At 34.8% G+C, this 18,739-nt stretch overlaps 1 protein-coding gene across 1 annotated transcript; it reads right to left on the reverse strand.

Moving 5' to 3' along the window:
* Window positions 1–5,094: 5,094 nt before the first annotated feature.
* LOC128235333 (peroxisomal biogenesis factor 19-like) lies at window positions 5,095–15,933 on the reverse strand. Its single transcript, XM_052950146.1, has 7 exons — window positions 15,818–15,933; window positions 14,335–14,420; window positions 13,875–14,040; window positions 12,452–12,537; window positions 11,738–11,908; window positions 9,767–9,943; window positions 5,095–9,324 (listed from the first exon to the last, which is right to left on the reverse strand). The coding sequence occupies exons 1-7, from the start codon at window positions 15,903–15,905 to the stop codon at window positions 9,205–9,207; spliced, it is 894 nt and encodes a 297-aa protein (XP_052806106.1). The 5' UTR covers window positions 15,906–15,933; the 3' UTR covers window positions 5,095–9,204.
* Between the last annotated feature and the right edge of the window lie 2,806 nt (window positions 15,934–18,739).

Below are 18,739 nucleotides of genomic sequence, written 5' to 3' on the forward strand. Positions count from 1 at the left end.
TTCCAATAAAATTTACGTTTTAGGCAATTATTTTTTGACTGTATTATGGCACCAAATGTGATAAAAACTAATGCTACATGATCAAATAACTCTCACAGTTTTATCATTTTGACAACATCTTTGTATTTCTTGTCTTTGTGTAATCCATTTTTTGCATACACGTCTGGAAACCAGTATTAAAAGACTGCTGACAAAAGATCAGATCGCAGTTTATCATATTTACATTTGATTGCTGTTTTATGGCCCAAGTGTTACTTAACGCTTAAAGAAAAAAAGGTATTCCAAATAATTAAGATCCTTCATCGTGAGTTATCTTATATGAAGGTTTTGATGCAAAAAGATAGCTGATCCTGAAACAAAAATTAAAAAGATGTCAAAACTGGCAATCTGTGAGAGTGCAGCTTTATAGCCAAATGACATAATGTATACAACTAGAGATTGTTATACCATGGTATTTACATAATTTGTATTATATTTATATGGATATGGGGTTCATCTTACCAACACACGTAGCATACGACCGCTTTTTTCAAATCGTCATTTCTTAGTTGTTATAATCTATATAATGAAACTTTAACTTTATTGGTCAGTTAAGGCAACATTTATTTGGTTTTGCAAATAAAACTTTTAAGTCAATTTATCACACTGACATAATATACAATTGAAATTCTTCATCTTAACGTATTTTCAGGGACGTACCTGGGGTATTTCGAACTGTACGCCCGTATACTCTTATTCCAGGTGTTGACAGTAGTATGTAAACTGTATCTCACAGCACCAGGTCAGAATTTGCTAACGGTGCTGTGGTATACAGTTGGCATTCTACTGTCGACAAATGAAAGTCTTTCTTTACTAAGGTCACAATACGCTATATGGGGTGGAAGCAAATGGGGCGTCCCATGATTTGTTTTAAAGAATACAGTGATAAAGGAACCATTTTCAAGTACTATGTAGGTCAATATTCAGTCAAATTAAGTCCAACTCGAACCAATGAAATGAAAATATAATAATTATTATGTATAAACAGTAAACACCTCCTGAGACTTTTATCATAACTTTTGATTTCGAGTTTTAAGCATTTGCCATTTCGATTAAATTCATTTGTACGCCCGGGCGTACTGGAGTTTGCCTAGGTACGCCCCTGATACTTTGTCGTAAGCTTGTTGATAAGATGCTTCCCATGAAGTTTAAAGGCACAGATTATAAGTTAATGCCAAAAATATATATTTCAATGCATTGTCATGTTTAGCTCATATGCCTTTAATGATTTAAAGAAAATCATATGATATGTACAGATAAAAAATATATTGGCAATATTTGGGGCTGTTTTATACTGGGAAATTTGAGGTCACGTAGGTATTAATTAAAAAAAAAACATTCATAAAAGTTACATACTTTTTTATCTGTATACACAAATCATACGGTTTTATTATTTTTATCATTTAAATTCAAATAAAAAAATGCATCAGCCTTTATTGGGCGCCTTTAACCCTATCTGATGTACTGCTAGGAGATACCATGTGCTGACATTTATGCTTTTATATTTTTATTCCATTTACTTGTACAGATATCTTTATTGTCCTTATTTTACATCAAAACACATTCTTGCTCATGCAGTTTAAGCTGGGAGTAAGATTATTGGTATCCAGGTTTAAAGTAACGGTTTATATTTCTGAAGATGCAATCGTAAACACTCGGCAATGTTCGGCAATCGGAAGAGACTCAACTGTTCAATTACATAATGACCGAGGTGTTCCGATTGCTGATGACGGTTTTTCACCGAAACGTTTAGACAAGTAACATGCTTTTTTGTTTTGTTTTTTATTTATATGTTATTCTGCAAATCCGTTGAAAATTCAAATCCAAAGAAAAAATGTAACTTACAATTACTGAATACCGGGTAATGTGTTTTTTTAATATTTGTAGTTGAAGTGTACATGCTTTCTAAAGTGTATATATGGCCAAGCTTGAACTAAACTATTTATCTTTTTGCCCTGTGAATATAATGAATCTCATTATCCTTCACTTGCATTTTATTTTATTATCACTTTATTTTAATCATTTACATGTATATAAGCAAGCGTTAGCATTTGATTTATTAGTGTTATGATGTACACACTAAAAGCTATCAAATGAAGGAAATGCAGAATTTCAACACTATCTGCTAAACTTCCATGTGTGGGGGCATACCCATGGCCTCTCTTATTTGGTGCCTGCACATTAAAAGGGGGCTAGCTACGCCCCTTCTTAAGAGTTAGGTCGTTTTACATAATTCAATATTTTATGGGAAGATGTTTACTCCCTCAGACAACTTTTCTCAGAAAATTAAAAAAAATGCATTTTCTATCTAACATAATGTTAAGGTAAGCTTTCAGGCTAACTTATTATTTAGTATACATTGAACCACTAGATCAACTTTTACATCAAAACTACTCAATAATGCAATTCTCACTCAATAAATTAGTATTTCATAACTGTAGCGCTTCATTCTGAGACTTTTATTGCTTTGTTGTGATTTAGTAGTCAGAATAGCAAACACATTTAAGTATTTAATACTTTTTTATTTTTCATGTTATTCCTTTGCTATGTTTTATGTACATACTTCACACTTCACACATACTCAAATGTATTTTCTGCATTGATATTATACTCTTTTTATGCCATAGGCGGCGAGTGTGTGTTTATAATAAAGTTAAACTATATATTTAGCAATGAATGTCTAACATTCCATTTTTTCTTAAAATAAATTTCTGAATTGATTAATTGTTGTTTTAAAGAAAAAGGCCTGGCCCCGAACTTCTTTCTCCAAAGTTCTTATGTCCATAATAACAGGATTAAGATTAGCTTACTTTTTACCCCCGCTTAACTGAAGGTTTGTGGACAGGAATATTGTTTAGGCATTTTCCGTCCCTCTGTCATTCCATCTGTCCGTCAGTCCTCCCGTCCTTCACTTTTTTTTCTGTCTGAAACCATATCTTGGTAGCATTGGTCAGGTTATGTTTAAACTTGGTCAGAATGCCTCCTTGGTAAAATCTTCGACTGCTCGTCAATGTGTGTCACGTGGGGTCAAACACTAGGTCACTAGGTCAATTTGTAGGAAAATCTTTGGAACTGTATGACTACTTTGAAAATATGGTGTCAAAAACTAGGTCATTAGGTCAAATCTTAAATAAAAATATTATGAACATACTAGAGGCAAATAGGTACATATGAGAGGCAATATGTCTGGTCCCATGTTTATGAAACTTAATCAGAATGTTTTCTTTGTTGGTTTAGTATTGTTTGTATAATATATACATTCTTAAGAGTGTTTGTACTTTAAAAGGAAATTATCCTTAAGATAATCACGACAAATAATTATTCATTCAGTTAAATCAAGATAAAGAAAGAAATTTGGCTTTATTAAATAAGCTACTAAAGACTGTTATGTTTAAGTGTTTTTGAGAAATTCCGGCCATTTTTAAGGATAATTAAAATTACACAATGACAATACAAGTATTTTGTGTTTTTTATACTAGGCCAAAGGTTTACGTCGTTTACTCTGGGCCTTGCCCTGCCTGTTTTAATAATGGAATCTACAGGGTTAAGCCCAGTAGTATAACATTTAACGATAACCCTGTTTTAAGGCACACAGTTCAAAGCTCAAATGTAAACTTAACGAGAAACATATCCTGGTTGGGATCGAACAAACAACCACTTAGGTGAGAGGCGGACACCTATTACCACTAATTTATTAAACCACTTTCACCCAGGTTGATCAAACACTTAAACCACTAGACCATTAGACCACTCACACCCTGGTTTGGATCAAACAAACAACCCTCGGGTGAAATGCGGATACAAGTACTACTAGACCACTATCACCCTGGAAATGATCAAACACCGATATCACTAGACCACTCTCACCCTGGTTGGTATCCAACAAACAACCACTTAGGTGAAAGACGAAGACCAATACCACTAGACCATTCTGGGGGGGGGGGAGGGATTTCCCCGAAGTCTAACCCATCCCTGGTTCCCCGCCGGGGGATCCATATCACCTGGCATCCATAATAGTACGAGTGTGAAATTCCATAAAGGACATGATGATGTCCAAAGTCCAAAATTTATTGTAATGAGGGTGTTTTTGTATTTATTTTTATATCATAAATGTAGATGTTGCGCAAAATTTTGCTGCGTAAAAATCCCCTGGACCCTGGTGTAATATCAAAATCCCCTGGAATTCAGACCAAAATCCCCTGGACCCTGGTGTAATATCAAAATCCCCTGGAATTCAGACCAAAATCCCCTGGACCCTGCTGTAATATCAAAATCCCCTGGAATTCAGACCAAAATCCCCTGGGAAGCCTTTCAAAAATATGTCACGATGATATCATGGATTTTAAAAATAATTTAGAGACAAATAGATAGAAACATGATTAATCTTTTTATTGCTTGAACGCCCATCAGTAAAAGTTGAAACAGTACTGAAAAGGAATCACTTTCAGTTTGACAATTTCAAACAAAAACATGTAGTAAAATCTCGGTGATTTTTTTTACACGGACATTATCATCTTCTTTGATAATAACTACGTTTATAAAATATAATGCATAAATGTTACAATGCAATTGTTACAATGCAGTTTTCATTACAAAACAAATCGAAATATTCTCTGTTGCAAAATTAATAAGCTCTTATGATCCTTTTCATGTTCTTTGACATACATTGTATAATATCTAGGAAGATAAATGATCTGAAGACATATTTAAATAAAATGCAAAATTAATATGATGTATTATGTATCGAGGGAGATCGAAAAACCACCGTTCAGAGTATTTTTAAAAGCAGAGTATAGAATGTATTTAGTTTATGTTTGGTGATTTTTTTTTTAATTTCCCATTTAAGGCGAAAATAAAATAATTGCTAGATGTTCAACCAATTTTTCTTTAAATGGGGGTGTTGGGTGACATTTCATATTTCTTTTTTCTTCGATCACTGTTTCATGGTTGAATATGTGTTCATGCTGATAAGGGACCATAAACATGTGTTTCTCGATAAACCACAAATACCGTTGCGTTCCCGGACAGTACCGGAGCGATACACAAACACAGACCCTAATTCAACATTTTTATTCGGTCAATAAACTTTAAGGGGCTTGTGGGGATGAAATTCTAGCAATTAATTTGTAGTTTCCCAACTCAAACTATACTTTGAACATTATCAGAATATATATTTTGAAGAACAGATAGGAAGACATTACCTGGTAAGCATTTGTAATGAAATTTTCTTAAAACATATATTTTTTTCCATTTTTGATTTTTAACAATTGATGTATTAATATCAAATACAGTCTGCAAAGTACAATATTTATACAAAAACGGTGGCTACATTCAAACAATAATAGGCAAAATAATAACATAACGTAATAAGAATTATGCTTACTTTCACATACATTCAAAGGGTAAAATCTACCAGGAATGTTATATAAATACATATAAAAAAACAAAAAGTCACCAAATTGAATAAAAAATGTGTGACATTAAGTTTTAGATTTCATTATGTATTATCATTAAAAGTGTCTCTTTAACCATAAAATTCCAATGAATGGCAAACCATTCAAAGTACAAGACACTTATAGAAAATTGTTTATATCTTTTGACACGGAGTCTTAATGTCAAAAACTTTGAATTTTAATTTTCCAATTTGGTTTGTATACGTTTAAGCATTGTAACAATAAACCAAAAACTGTTTTTCAATATTATGTGGAAATATACAGCGCCCATCATGCAATATATCGCAAAATATTGTTAAAATTGTAAAATTGAGACAAATCTTTCAAACACTATCACTTCATAATGGAAATTTAAAAGAAACAAGAGCTGTCACAGTATGTGACGAATGCCCCCGATTGTGATATTGACCTATGAACAAGGTCAGTACATGAAAAGTTGATCTTGCCTTTACATGTCAAATACATATGGCAAGTTATTTTAAATTGCCTCTAAACATAAAAAATACCACCCATACTTGACAACCGACACTGTTATGTCCTTATATATGCAGCATTCCATTGTGAATAAACACCCAAGTGTGACCCTGACCTTAGAGATAGGGACACGGGTCTGTCATGCGACACATTGTCTTGGTATGTGGAACACATGTGGCAAGTTATTTTAAAATCTGTCCATACAAGGGAAAGTTACAGCCCGGACACGACAACTTATACTCTATGTCCTTATATGCAGCACTCCGTTGTGAATAAACACCTAAGTGTGACCTTGACCTTAGAGGTAGGGACACAGGTCTTGCACGCGAAACGTCATCTTGGTATGTGGAACACATGTGGCAAATTGTTTTAAAATCTGTCCATACAAGGGAAAGTTACAGCCCAGACATGACAACCTATACACTATATCTTTATATGCAGCACTCCGTTGTGAACAAGCACTTAAGTGTGACCTTGACCTAAGAGGTAGAGACACGGGTCGTGCACGCGACACGTCGTCGTGTTATGTGGAACACATGTGGCAAGTTATTTTAAAATCTGTCCATACAAGGGAAAGTGACAGCCCGGACACGACAACCTATACTCTATGTCCTTATATGCAGCACTCCATTGTGAATAAACACCCAAGTGTGACCTTGACCTTAGAGGTAGGGACACGGGTCGTGCACGCGACACGTTGTCTTGGTATGTGGAACACATGTGGCAAGTTATTTCAAAATCTGTCCATACATGCGAAAGTTACAGCCCGGACACGACAACCTATACTCTATGTCCTAAATGCAGCACTCCATTGTGAATAAACTCTAAGTGTGACCTTGACCTTAGAGGTAGAGGCATGGTTCTTGCACGCGACACGTCGTCTTGCTATGTGGAACACATGTGGCAAGTTATTTTAAAATCTGTCCATACAAGGGAATGTTACAGACACGACAACCTATACTCTATGTCCTATATGCAGCACTCTACTGTGAATAAAGACTAAGTGTGACCTTGACCTTTGAGGTAGGGACACGGGTCGTGCACGCGACACGTTGTCTTGGTATGTGGAACACATGTGGCAAGTTATTTCAAAATCTGTCCATACATGCGAAAGTTACAGCCCGGACACGACAACCTATACTCTATGTCCTAAATGCAGCACTCCATTGTGAATAAACTCTAAGTGTGACCTTGACCTTAGAGGTAGAGGCATGGTTCTTGCACGCGACACGTCGTCTTGCTATGTGGAACACATGTGGCAAGTTATTTTAAAATCTGTCCATACAAGGGAATGTTACAGACACGACAACCTATACTCTATGTCCTATATGCAGCACTCTACTGTGAATAAAGACTAAGTGTGACCTTGACCTTTGAGGTAGGGACACGGGTCTTGCACGCGACAGGTCGTCTTGGTATGTGGAACACATGTGGCAAGTTATTTTAAAATCTGTCAATACATGGGAAAGTAACAGCCCGGACACGACAACCTATACTCTATGTCCTATATGCAGCACTCCATTGTGAATAAACACTAAGTGTGACCTTGACCTTAGAGGTAGGGGCACGGGTCTTGCACGCGACACGTCGTCTTGGTATGTTGAACACATGTGTCAAGTTATTTTAAAATCTGTCCATACAAGGGAAAGTTACAGCCCGGACACGACAACCTATACTCTATGTCCTATATGCAGCACTCCATTGTGAATAAAGACCGAAGTGTGACCTTGACCTTTGAGGTAGGGGCATGGGTCTTGCACGCAACACGTCGTCTTGGTATGTGGAACACATGTGGCAAGTTATTTTAAAATCTGTCCATACAAGGGAAAGTTACAGCCCGGACACGAGTTATTGAGCCGGACACACGGACGGACGGAAGGACGGTGCGATTTTAATATGCCCACCTTCGGGGGCATAAAAAGGTCCATAAAATCAATAAATATTGAGCTGTTGGACTAGGACAATTCATTAAAGCATTTGATGTCTGAATAAATTGTTAAAATAATTACTGACAAATTTTGGTAAGCCGCAAGTTTCATCTAGCTACAATAATGCGTGTAAGGGGTACTTTATAAACATTTGGGCATTCATTATGTTCCAATTACTGCCACAAGTACACCGAATAATACCAATGTAAAATATTTTCTTCGACTGTAACCACAATTACACTGAGTTGTTCAATAAACAATAAAAACTTACACATAAATGATTTAGTAGCCAATACCATTTACTACTTATTTGTTTACAAGTCATTACTAGTGACGTTTTCTTTTTTAATATTAGCCGGTGTGTTATTTTTTTTGGAAGATATACTTAACGATTGCATTTGGCACACAAATGATGCAGAAATATGGAAGTGTAGTTGCCCACACAGAAAATAATCTCTAATCAAATCAAAAGACTCTAAATCAGCTATTTAAATGAAATAAGGAAAAATCTATCAACTTTTGATGATTTTTAAAAAATCTTTTTTGCGCAGGAAAAAGTCTGTCTAAAAAGCATAATTGCAATATAATATAAAGATGAAAATCTGACTGCTGTTTCATATCTTCACCAAGTGTACTGGTATATATGGGTTGGGGCCAGGTAGTCATCATACAGTAAAAAAGCCCAAGATGGAATCTCAAGACTAGTGAAAATTAAACAAATATAACGTGTACCTTCGAAGATGAGAAATTTCAATAAAAACATCAGACATACACTTCTATAATGCTGATTCTTAATATTCTTTATATTATATAAGGATAAAGAGCATCTCTTAAAAAACAAGGGATGTAATACAAATATTGACGTTTACATGTACTACAAAAAAATATAAAAATCTGAAACAATATAATTACAACAATCATTTCACCAGCAACAAATATGCAAAAATATCTACAATAAAACTAATTTATTACAGTAAGTTTTTAAGTCATTATTTTTATTAATATACTATCAAATAATTCATTCTTTTCTACGTTGGAACCATTTTTAAACTTCAAGCTTGATCAAAAAACCAACATAGAATATCTAAAGGCATATTTAAACAATAACAGCGAAGAAAATCAGCTGTACATATCACATAATAGTTGTACATGTATGCAACCCAATCAAAAGCTGGTTGAGAATCACATGACTTTAAGAATCAACCAATGAAAAGGCTGACTGCTGTCACATGATTTTAGAAACAACCAATGAAAATGCTGATTGAGTGTCACATGATACAGGTAAGAACTAATCAAATGTCTACAAATTATCACATGATTGAGCAGGCATCTGAAGTCCCGGGAAACTTTGGAACACCATTGGCATCAAAATCAAGTCCTGGAGCCATGTCACCAACTATTTCCTTCGGTGGTTGACCCAGATCCTGCATCTGAAATATGAAGGTTCTTCATTGGTTAAATCCTGCTTAAAACAATCTACTAGTATGTGTCATATTTAATTTACTGACTCTATATCCAATTTATTATACATATATAGGAACTGTAAGTTACATATCATATGTGTGTGATGTCATGGGCACTTTGAATATGTATTTATTTTTCAATTATTCTGTGTAACTTTTTATATCTGTTCATTAACCATATGCTTTTGTTTTGTTTTTATCATTAAAATCAAATGTGGTTTACACATAATAATGCATTAAAATAAAAAATAAAAATAATTATGGCATCAACCTAGATTGTGCCCATTTAATATAGACTGCAGTGAAATTAGTTTCAACCAGTTTACAAACATTTCCAACAACGAATGTACTAACTTCCCAACCAACCTATATACAGTTAAATGTCATACATAATCACTAATGAGAATACCTTTTGCATCATTTCCATAATCTGTTCGAATCTTTGTTTCTTCATATCATCTGTGTCAGTAGACTTTTCTTTATCGAATTCTACTAAAATCTGTGAAATCATGTCATTTTGTTTAGAGTAGTTGCTGAACGCTGCTTCTGTTATTTTGGATTTATTTTCTTCCAGCCATGGGGGATACTGAAAAATACACAGAAATGAAGGTTTTACCCGGGTTTTAAAAAGGGCAGGGTGCTTAAGGAGAGGAGGGCACATTGAGAATTTTGAAGATTATTACTTGGGAATTTCAAGCTGACAACACAGGGTTCTAAATAAGTTACAGTCAAACCGTCTAAAAAAGTGAAGTTATCGGCCAGCTACTTCTTATTATACTTGAAATTGACATATTTTTTTTTAAATTTGAATAGGCCCAATTGCCATTTGAACTTTCTAAAAAAAAATTGCCGGCAGTTGGTTTTTATTGACAAAACTTAACCAAGGCTAGGGTAATACATGAACACATTTTTCTCAAATGAGACAAGCTAAAAAGGAAAAAAGTCATGTAAATTAAAAATCACAAATAGATCAAAAGCATGTATTAGATTTGCTCTACACGATCAATAAAGATAATTTGTATGGTACATGATTGAAGATTGAATCAAGTTTGTAGTATGACAAAAATGTGTTATAATTCTAAATACAGTTAATTAATGACATTAAAGCTGAATTTTGTCTGTTTTACTCATCAATCCAGAGGCACAACTCAATATTCTTTTAAGGCACTTTTAGACTTTAATTCCGCAAATCAAAATCAGGTTTCATCAGAATCTACTTTTCGACATGACATGTTGAAATAATTAATGCTTCTGGGTTACAAAATATGATGTATGGTGTTACGGGATTTAAAGTAGAGTGAGTTAAAATACCACTTTATCTAAATAAGTTCATAAGATTGCAAAGTAAATGTAAATTTGAACGCAAGCCGAAGAATCTTTAATAAATCTTGGTTAGGAACTGAGGGGAATAGGTTAAAGATAATCATGCAGAAAATGGAAATAAGTTAACTTAAAGACCCTGCCTTATTTCACTTACTGAAAATAGTCAAAACCTCCTCAGCAATTGGGTTTCATTTAATAAACTTGTGAGATGAAAGCGATGTTTATATATCCTAATACAATAGGTTTATCAGTTACTGTTATGAGACTAGCTATATGTATTTAAAAAAATTACATTACCCATTCTCAGATCATGACAGGCACTTAAAGATTACAGTGTGGTGCCACTCAAAATATTATTTGGATTCAATTTTTATTGCCTGTGAACAGAATTGTAAACATAAATCAAGCTTGCCGCCTCTACAGGATTTCAAAGTTTAGTTATCGCCAGAGTTAAAGCTGCACTCTCACAGATATACCGTTTTTACAACTTTTTTATTTTTCGTTTTGGAAAGAGCAAATTTTTGCGTAAATATCTGCAAACCAATGATAAAAGATTGCTGACAAAAGATCAGAGCACAGATTTGCATATTTCCGCACGAAAATTAATGTTTAATAGCTTAAACCGTTTCTAATGGTTTAAGAAAAATGCATAAAACATGGGTTTTTTTAACTAAGATATAAAAATCTGTGATCTATTTTTTTTGTCAGCAGTCTTATATTTCTGGTTCCTATGGATTTTCACAAAGATTGGCTCATTCCAAGACAAAAAATAAAAAAGTTGTCAAAGTGTTCTATCTGTGAGAGTGCAGCTTTAAAGTCTAGGCATGAAACTGACAAAAACATAAAGCCTTGAAATATCCTAAAAAAAAATTCTTAAAAAAAGACAGCAATAAACTGTGATCAATTCTGAAATCTTTTTTAATGACGGGTATAGCACATCTTTTGAAAGCAAGGTTTTCATTATATTTCGCATCATCTGCATAAAGTTGTCCTCCTTGGCATTTTGGGCTGAGGCCCAGACCAGAAAACCTTGTTGTAAAAACCTAATATTTATTACCTTTTCTGAAATCTCTTTTAATGATGGATATAGCACATCTTTCGACAGAAGCGTTTTCATCATGTTTTGCATCATTGGCATAAAGTTGTCCTCCTGGGCATTTGGGTCGAGGCCCAGACCAGAAAACATCTTCATCATATCATCCTCCACTCCTGTGCCTGAGGCAGCATCCTGAAGAAGATAAAAAGCACATAATTTTAGGCATAAATATATAAAAAGCAAGATATCAAAGATCTTTACAACAAAAACGGAAAGCCGAAAACATTTTTGTATGGATATGTATTCCCTAAAGCAGAGGTGAATTTTTACTTTTTCTCCAGTGCTCCAGCAAGGATTTTAAAAGGGCAGGGTGCTAGGTCAGAAAGGGCGCTTTTGGTGTGCTTTGAATGAGCCTAAATAGAGCATAGTCCAGCAAGGAACAATGTACAATTATTATTGTGTATGTGTTGCAACTACTCTTAATAATAATAGTTTGTTATGAATATCTCTAATAGCTGTTATCTTTACTTTAGTGTTAAAATTATGTTTGTTAATTATTTGTATACTTCGTTCTGAAAAATGACTCTATCAGACAAAAGGGCACAGCAGGGTGTAGTCAAAAGGCAGTTGTGTGCTGGAAAAGGGCAGCGGGGTGCCCCACCTTGCTATTAGGCCTATCTGGGCACTGCAACTGACTGTAAGTATCAGTGATCAACAAATTAACACAATCGTCACCTGTAATCCTTCTGTATTTTGAGCTAAGCTTGCTAGAGTCTGTTTTAATGTTTCTCCAAACTCTTTCTGGCCTTCAGGGTTATCATCTGAAAAAAAGACACAAGTCAATGTCTTCCTTTTTCAAGTGAAATTTGAGTTAATTAAAAACATGAGCTGTCACAGTATGTGACGAATGCCCCCGAATGTGACATTGACCTATGAACAAGGTCAGTACATGAAAAGTTGATCTTGCCTTTACATATCAAATACATATGGCAAGTTATTTTAAATTGCCTCTGAACATAAAAAATACCACCCATATTTAACAACCTACAATCTTATGACTTCATATTCAGCATTCCATTGTGAATAAACACTTGGTGTATCTTTCACCTTAGAGCTAGGGACACGGGTCTTGCACGCGACACATCGTCTTGGTATATGGAACACATATACTCTATGTCACACAACTGAGTGCTGCATATAAGGACATAGAGTATAGGTTGTCGTGTCCAGGCTGTAACTTTCCCTTGTATGGACAGATTTTAAAACAACTTGCCACATGTGTTCCACATACCAAGACGACGTGTCGCGTGCAAGACCCGTGTTCCTACCTCTAAGGACAAGGTCACACTAAGTGTTTATTCACAATGGAATGCTGCATATAAGGACATAAAGTATAGGTTGTTGTGTCCGGGCTGTAACTTTCCCTTGTATGGACAGATTTTAAAATTACTTGCCATTTGTGTTCTCCATACCAAGATGACGTGTTGCGTGCAAGACCCATGTCCCTATCTCTAAGGTCAAGGTCACACTTAGTGTTTATTCACAATGAACTGCTAAGATCATCCCATATTTCACAGAGCGATATCATATGCCATATTTGGATATTTGGTTACTAAAGTGGTTATCACACTCAATTCTCACCATCGTGACACGGGTTCAATAATGCGTGGGCACATGTGAGTTGGTTATTGTTCACCAAGCTGGACAAGTGAATTTTCTCTGGATTTTCCGGTGTAGTCATGAGTGAAATATTCACTTTAAGTATTCATTGGGTGAATAAAAGTGAGATTTTAAACCAAAACAAACATTTTTTTTCCTTTATATGCTTAAATGTGGTACTTAAGACCTTTTTTATTGCATTTTATTAGAAAAACTTGCCAATCTGTAAGCGCAATTAAAGTCTTTTCCGAGATGAGGTCAGAGAGTTTATGTATCGGCCCTGTGCGTGCTGACGTTTGATGAAAGTGAAGCAGTTTTAAATTTCAAAGTGAAAAACACCAAACTGATATTTTCACCTCTTCATATATACCGGTACTTTTCATTTCACTGATAAATCTCTATAAATCATCAGAACGCATAATAATAAACAAAAGAAATCGCCTAACAATAATGAGCCTATTCAGCAGCATAAAATATACAAAAGTGGACTGAAAGAGACCTGTGTTGCCTGCAGCCTCAGCCAGTTTCTCTATCTGCTGCATCATGTTTGGGTCATCTGAGAGTAGACCCTTCATTGCATCTTCAAACTCTCGCGCCATTTCATCAGAAAACTGTTCTGCAAACATGTCCGAGATGGGATCATCACCTCCGCCTGCAGCTGCTCCCTGAGATAGGAAGGAAAAAAAGAATAGAAAAAGCCTGTTATAGGAATTTCCCATGTGGATGGTATAAAGCTGGAACAAATCTTTTGGCCAGCATAAGGCAAGAAGCCTAATCAAAATATGCTTTGTTTGACATCTTATACCAAGATTTTTGCATTATATTTTGTTCTTTAAATTAAAGAACAAGATTTTCACTTTACCTCATCTGGACTTAGACAGATAGACACCTCATAAACACCAATGTATATATTCCATAGATACGTCCACAAGGATGCCTATCCAATATCTGATTACTACCTTTGCTCCATCTGTTTTTGGTGTTGCAGTTTTCTGGTCCTTTTTTTGCCCAGGCTTTGCATTTGCATCAAAATCCTCCAATGCGCCTGAAATGAAAGGCAGGTTGTATTTTACTTCATCACCATCAGTTTTGCAAATTTCATCCCCCTAATGAGTGATTTTTTTCTAATGGCAAATTGGGTAAAAAAAATTGAGATTAGGAGAAATACAAAATCTGATTCAAATAGCAAACATAATGGCGAATATACCTGTTTTCACTTTTAAATTTATACATAATGCTGTGTAAGAGTTAGTTGTGTCAAGATTTTGTTTATTTTTCAAAAAATTCATTTCTTTTTTATTCACCAACATAATCTGCACTGATCAAATTGGGGAAAAAATTATGATTTATTTGGGAAAATGGACATTTTTTCGCTCAAGGAAACAGCCTTTAGAAGGCAGTCAATTGCCCCCTTACTGCTTAAACATGATGTCTCAATAAATAGGTTCTTGTAGATACAGCAATAGTCTAAAATAATAGACGTGTTATACGGGATTCTTCCAATCCCGAACGTCTAAACGGGAATGTGCAAAAAACGGGGGTGTTTTAAAAATATTGAAATTGTTTTAAGTAAAGTATTTTATGGTTGAAATTGATCATAAAGAGTTATATTCATATTTTACCATGTAAGTGAAATGTTATTTTGCACTAAACAAGCATTTAGTGCATTAAAACAAGTTGTTTACCTTTCCAATAAAACGAAAGCTGACTGACACAGACAACAATTATGCGAAGGGGAACAACTCGATACAATCGTAATAGCTCGGCCTCCTCCGACAAAGCTTCGAGATAGACCTCGTTATACAATCGTAACAACTCGGCCATGGCCGAAATGTTCCGAGCGATTTAAAACTGTGCCCTAAAGCCTTGCAGGTGCCCTTCATGTATATATTGTTATGTTTTGACAGAATGAAATGAAAAAAAGCCGTCAAACTCATAATTATAAGTTGGATATTTATTTTTTGTGTACGGAACTAATATAAAATAACATTATCTGGTAATATTTCTTGTTTTTATGATATTTTATAGACGCTATATGCTTTAACCCGGAATCCTGATCGGAACAACTACCCACTTTTGATACTAAACAATTTGTACGTGAAGGATTTGCCATATCAAAAATCTAAAAAAAATCCGCCAACGTACAATTATTTAGACTAGATACAGCAAGTGACTGCTGAAATAACTTAAAAAATGTTATATTCTGAGGTTTCTTCAACAATGCGTGATAATTCCTTAAAAGGTTTATCTGTATTAACCTTATACATTATTAACGGTGATGCACATCCGTTAAGTATTCATAAAAAATAATATTTGCAGATAAAAATTAGGACGACGCATGTCGCGAAATTACATGACATCATAACATTTTAATGATAGCTTTAGTTAATTTATAGAAAAAGAAATAAAAAAACATGAATACAATATATGTTTGATATTTACTGTCTAATAATTCATTCAGTTCTTCATCGATTTCAGTCTCAACCTGAGATTTCGACTTCTCTTGACTTTTATCTCCGGATTCCGCCATGTTGTGCCGCTTACATCAACTCAAAGTGGATTCTTTAAGCAAATTTTAAGAAAAAATGGTGCATTGATTCCTTTATTCAAACATAGTTATTAAAAAATATTCGAATAAATAATTACGCCTGGCCAATATACACTGTAAAACGGATTTGTAAGGTAAGCGATATTCCCCGTTGAGGTTCCCACGGGGATATTATCTGTAGGTCAAATTACACCATTACTAAGAAGAACTAGTGTGGAGTACCTTCCCTTACATTATCATTATCGGTATGTGATATCAGTACACAAGGAACCAGGCGATGTCACATTTACGTTTGAAAGAGGTTTTTGAGTCTTATTTCGTTGATTTTGGAGACAATCTAGAACACTCATTGATTTATGGCCTTATTTTTGCCTGAGCACTAGTTTAAATGATACATTTACCATAAAGGATGACATCCAAGCTTTCGGTTCTAAACCTTATTCAACCAGTTGAAGATTCTCTTTAAGCCCCCCCCCCCCCTTAATTAATTCTTATGTCAGCGTTCGGAAAGAAAGCATCCATCCAAACTGGGCGATAAACTTTCCACACCCTCATCATGACCTTCGGTCATTTAAGCATTTTCAGTGCAAGTCATTAATCGCGTAGTTGAAACGAGAAAAGAGTGTTTAATACCCGGAAAACCTAACATAAATCCCAGCTCTCCTAGTAGACTCGGAGAAGCTACATGAAGCTCATTGGCGGATAGACTTAACGCATGTATAAGAATGTGTTTGGGGTTTCCAGCTCGTCTATGCTTGCTGTGTGTAGGGACGGGGCATACACATTCTGATTGTACAGAGGTCTATCATGAACGTTTTTGTAGGATGGTCATGTTGGTATGGTCAGCTGCAGCTTACGGCAGGTGCTCTAAAGAGATTTTTAAACAAAGCTGGTAACACCAGAAAAGCTGTCGAAGATGGTTATATAATCTTAATCACTTTAAAAGCTATGGGAATTATCTCTGGCCCACTGTAAGGCAACATACCCCACAACCATAGTGTCTAGGAGCATTCTGGTCGTGTATGCTGAAAAATCCAAGTTGTCCGAGACGATTAGTTCATGGCTACAACTATGACCTTATCTATGTCGCTAAGAGTGAATCCTTCGTATACTAGTATGTCTAAAGAGTCATCATAGAACTCTGTAATTAAACACCATTACTGAGCTGGTATGTCGATGTTCACATGCAGAAAGTTCTACAAGCAGGTGTTCAGGACGCTGTTGTCGACCTGCCCCAAATATCACGAAAATACTAAACTCAAATCTCAATCTCAACTTATTTTACCTTATAATAACTTCTTTTTTTTTAAATATGTATGTTTTTACACTTTTCAAAATCATTCTCTCATGCAATGTGTTGATAAAAAATTGGAGTTGGAAATGCTATGTAATACTGTCGTGGGAGGATCGTGAGTTCGAATCACAACAACGCTCAACCAGTTTTCAATAAAATTTACTTAAAGCTGCATTCTCACAGATTTACCATTTTTACAGCTTTTTATTTTTTGTCTTGGAAAGAGCAAATCTTTGCGTAAATAATGTATCTGCAAACCATTGATATAAGATTGTTGACAAAAGATCAGGTCGCCGATTTTCATATTTCCGTTCAAAAATTAATGTTTTATTGCTTAAACCGTTATTAACGGTTTAAGAAAAATGCATAACACATCAATTTTTGAACTTGAATATAAACATCTGCGATCTAAATTTTTGTGAGGAGTCTTATATAACTGGTTTTCATGGATTTTCGCAAAATTTGGCTCGTTCCAAGACAAAAAATAATAAAGTTGTCAACACGTTCAATCTGTGAGAGTGCAGCTTTAAAAACGTAAGTTAAAGAGTTAAAAAATGTTTTAAAATATTTTCAAAATAGATTCCTTTTTGTTTGTTTTGTTCAAGACGGTGAAAATGTCTATTTTTTCTTCTTTTCAAAAAATGTTGATAAATGTTCAAATATTGAAGTTCACGATTTTGAAAGCGTTAGCAACGCGATTCAGCAAAATGACTGATTTGTCGGTGATTGATATTATCATGTGATGCTACTAATGTATTTATTAAATGTTAAAATGTTAGTCATCTTGCGTACTAGTCCTTGTTGGCGAGCAGATATGGTAAAAGTTGTCTATTTATTTCTTGACTATACCGACTTGAGTTTGCTCGCCACTACAACAGGGTCTTACACTTAAAAGCTGCACTCTCACAGACTGACCGATTTGACAACTTTTTCATTTATAGTCTCAGAATCAGCTGATTTAAGCATATTTGCTTTCAATTTAGTCATATAAGACTACTCACAATCGAACGAGTCTAAATAGGATGAAAAAAAAAATTCTTAACGCGTAAGTAACGCTTTTAGCCATAAAACATCAATATTCGAGCATAAATATGGAAAACTGCGACCTGAGCTTTAATTAACAGTCTTGCTATCATAGTTTTCAGGTATTGATGCAAAATTTGGCTCATTCCAAGACAAAAAATTAAAGAGTTGTCAAAACGGTCAACCTGTGAGTGTGCAGCTTGAACTGTATTTCTCCTGCAATTTCGGTACCAAAGAGTATACTAATTATACGATAAGTTTTTTGATGCATTTTAGGGGGAAATATTTTTGTTTGTTACCAAAACATGAGCGAGTCCCTTAACGTTGTGTTAAAGTGCCCGGACATATGATGACCATGCGTATAGACAACTGGTTGTCAAGTATGGCCTATTAATACATGGATACTATTTTCTTATGTTTTTTAGCATCATTCACGCGTGCGATATAATAATTAAGGACTGTTTTCTGTAACTTGCGGATTACATGTACCCCGTCTAAG

This window comes from Mya arenaria, chromosome 5 (assembly GCF_026914265.1).
Source record: "Mya arenaria isolate MELC-2E11 chromosome 5, ASM2691426v1".
Taxonomy (NCBI): domain Eukaryota; kingdom Metazoa; phylum Mollusca; class Bivalvia; order Myida; family Myidae; genus Mya; species Mya arenaria.

Excerpts from the sequence above, each read along its gene's own strand:
- LOC128235333 (XM_052950146.1), bottom strand. The coding sequence starts at position 15,905 with ATGGCGGAATCCGGAGATAAAAGTCAAGAGAAGTCGAAATCTCAGGTT. Across the intron at positions 14,421-15,817 it reads ACTGAATGAATTATTAGACA|GCGCATTGGAGGATTTTGAT; the intron begins GTAAATATCAAA and ends CTTTCATTTCAG. Across the intron at positions 12,538-13,874 it reads TGAGGCTGCAGGCAACACAG|ATGATAACCCTGAAGGCCAG; the intron begins GTCTCTTTCAGT and ends TCTTTTTTTCAG.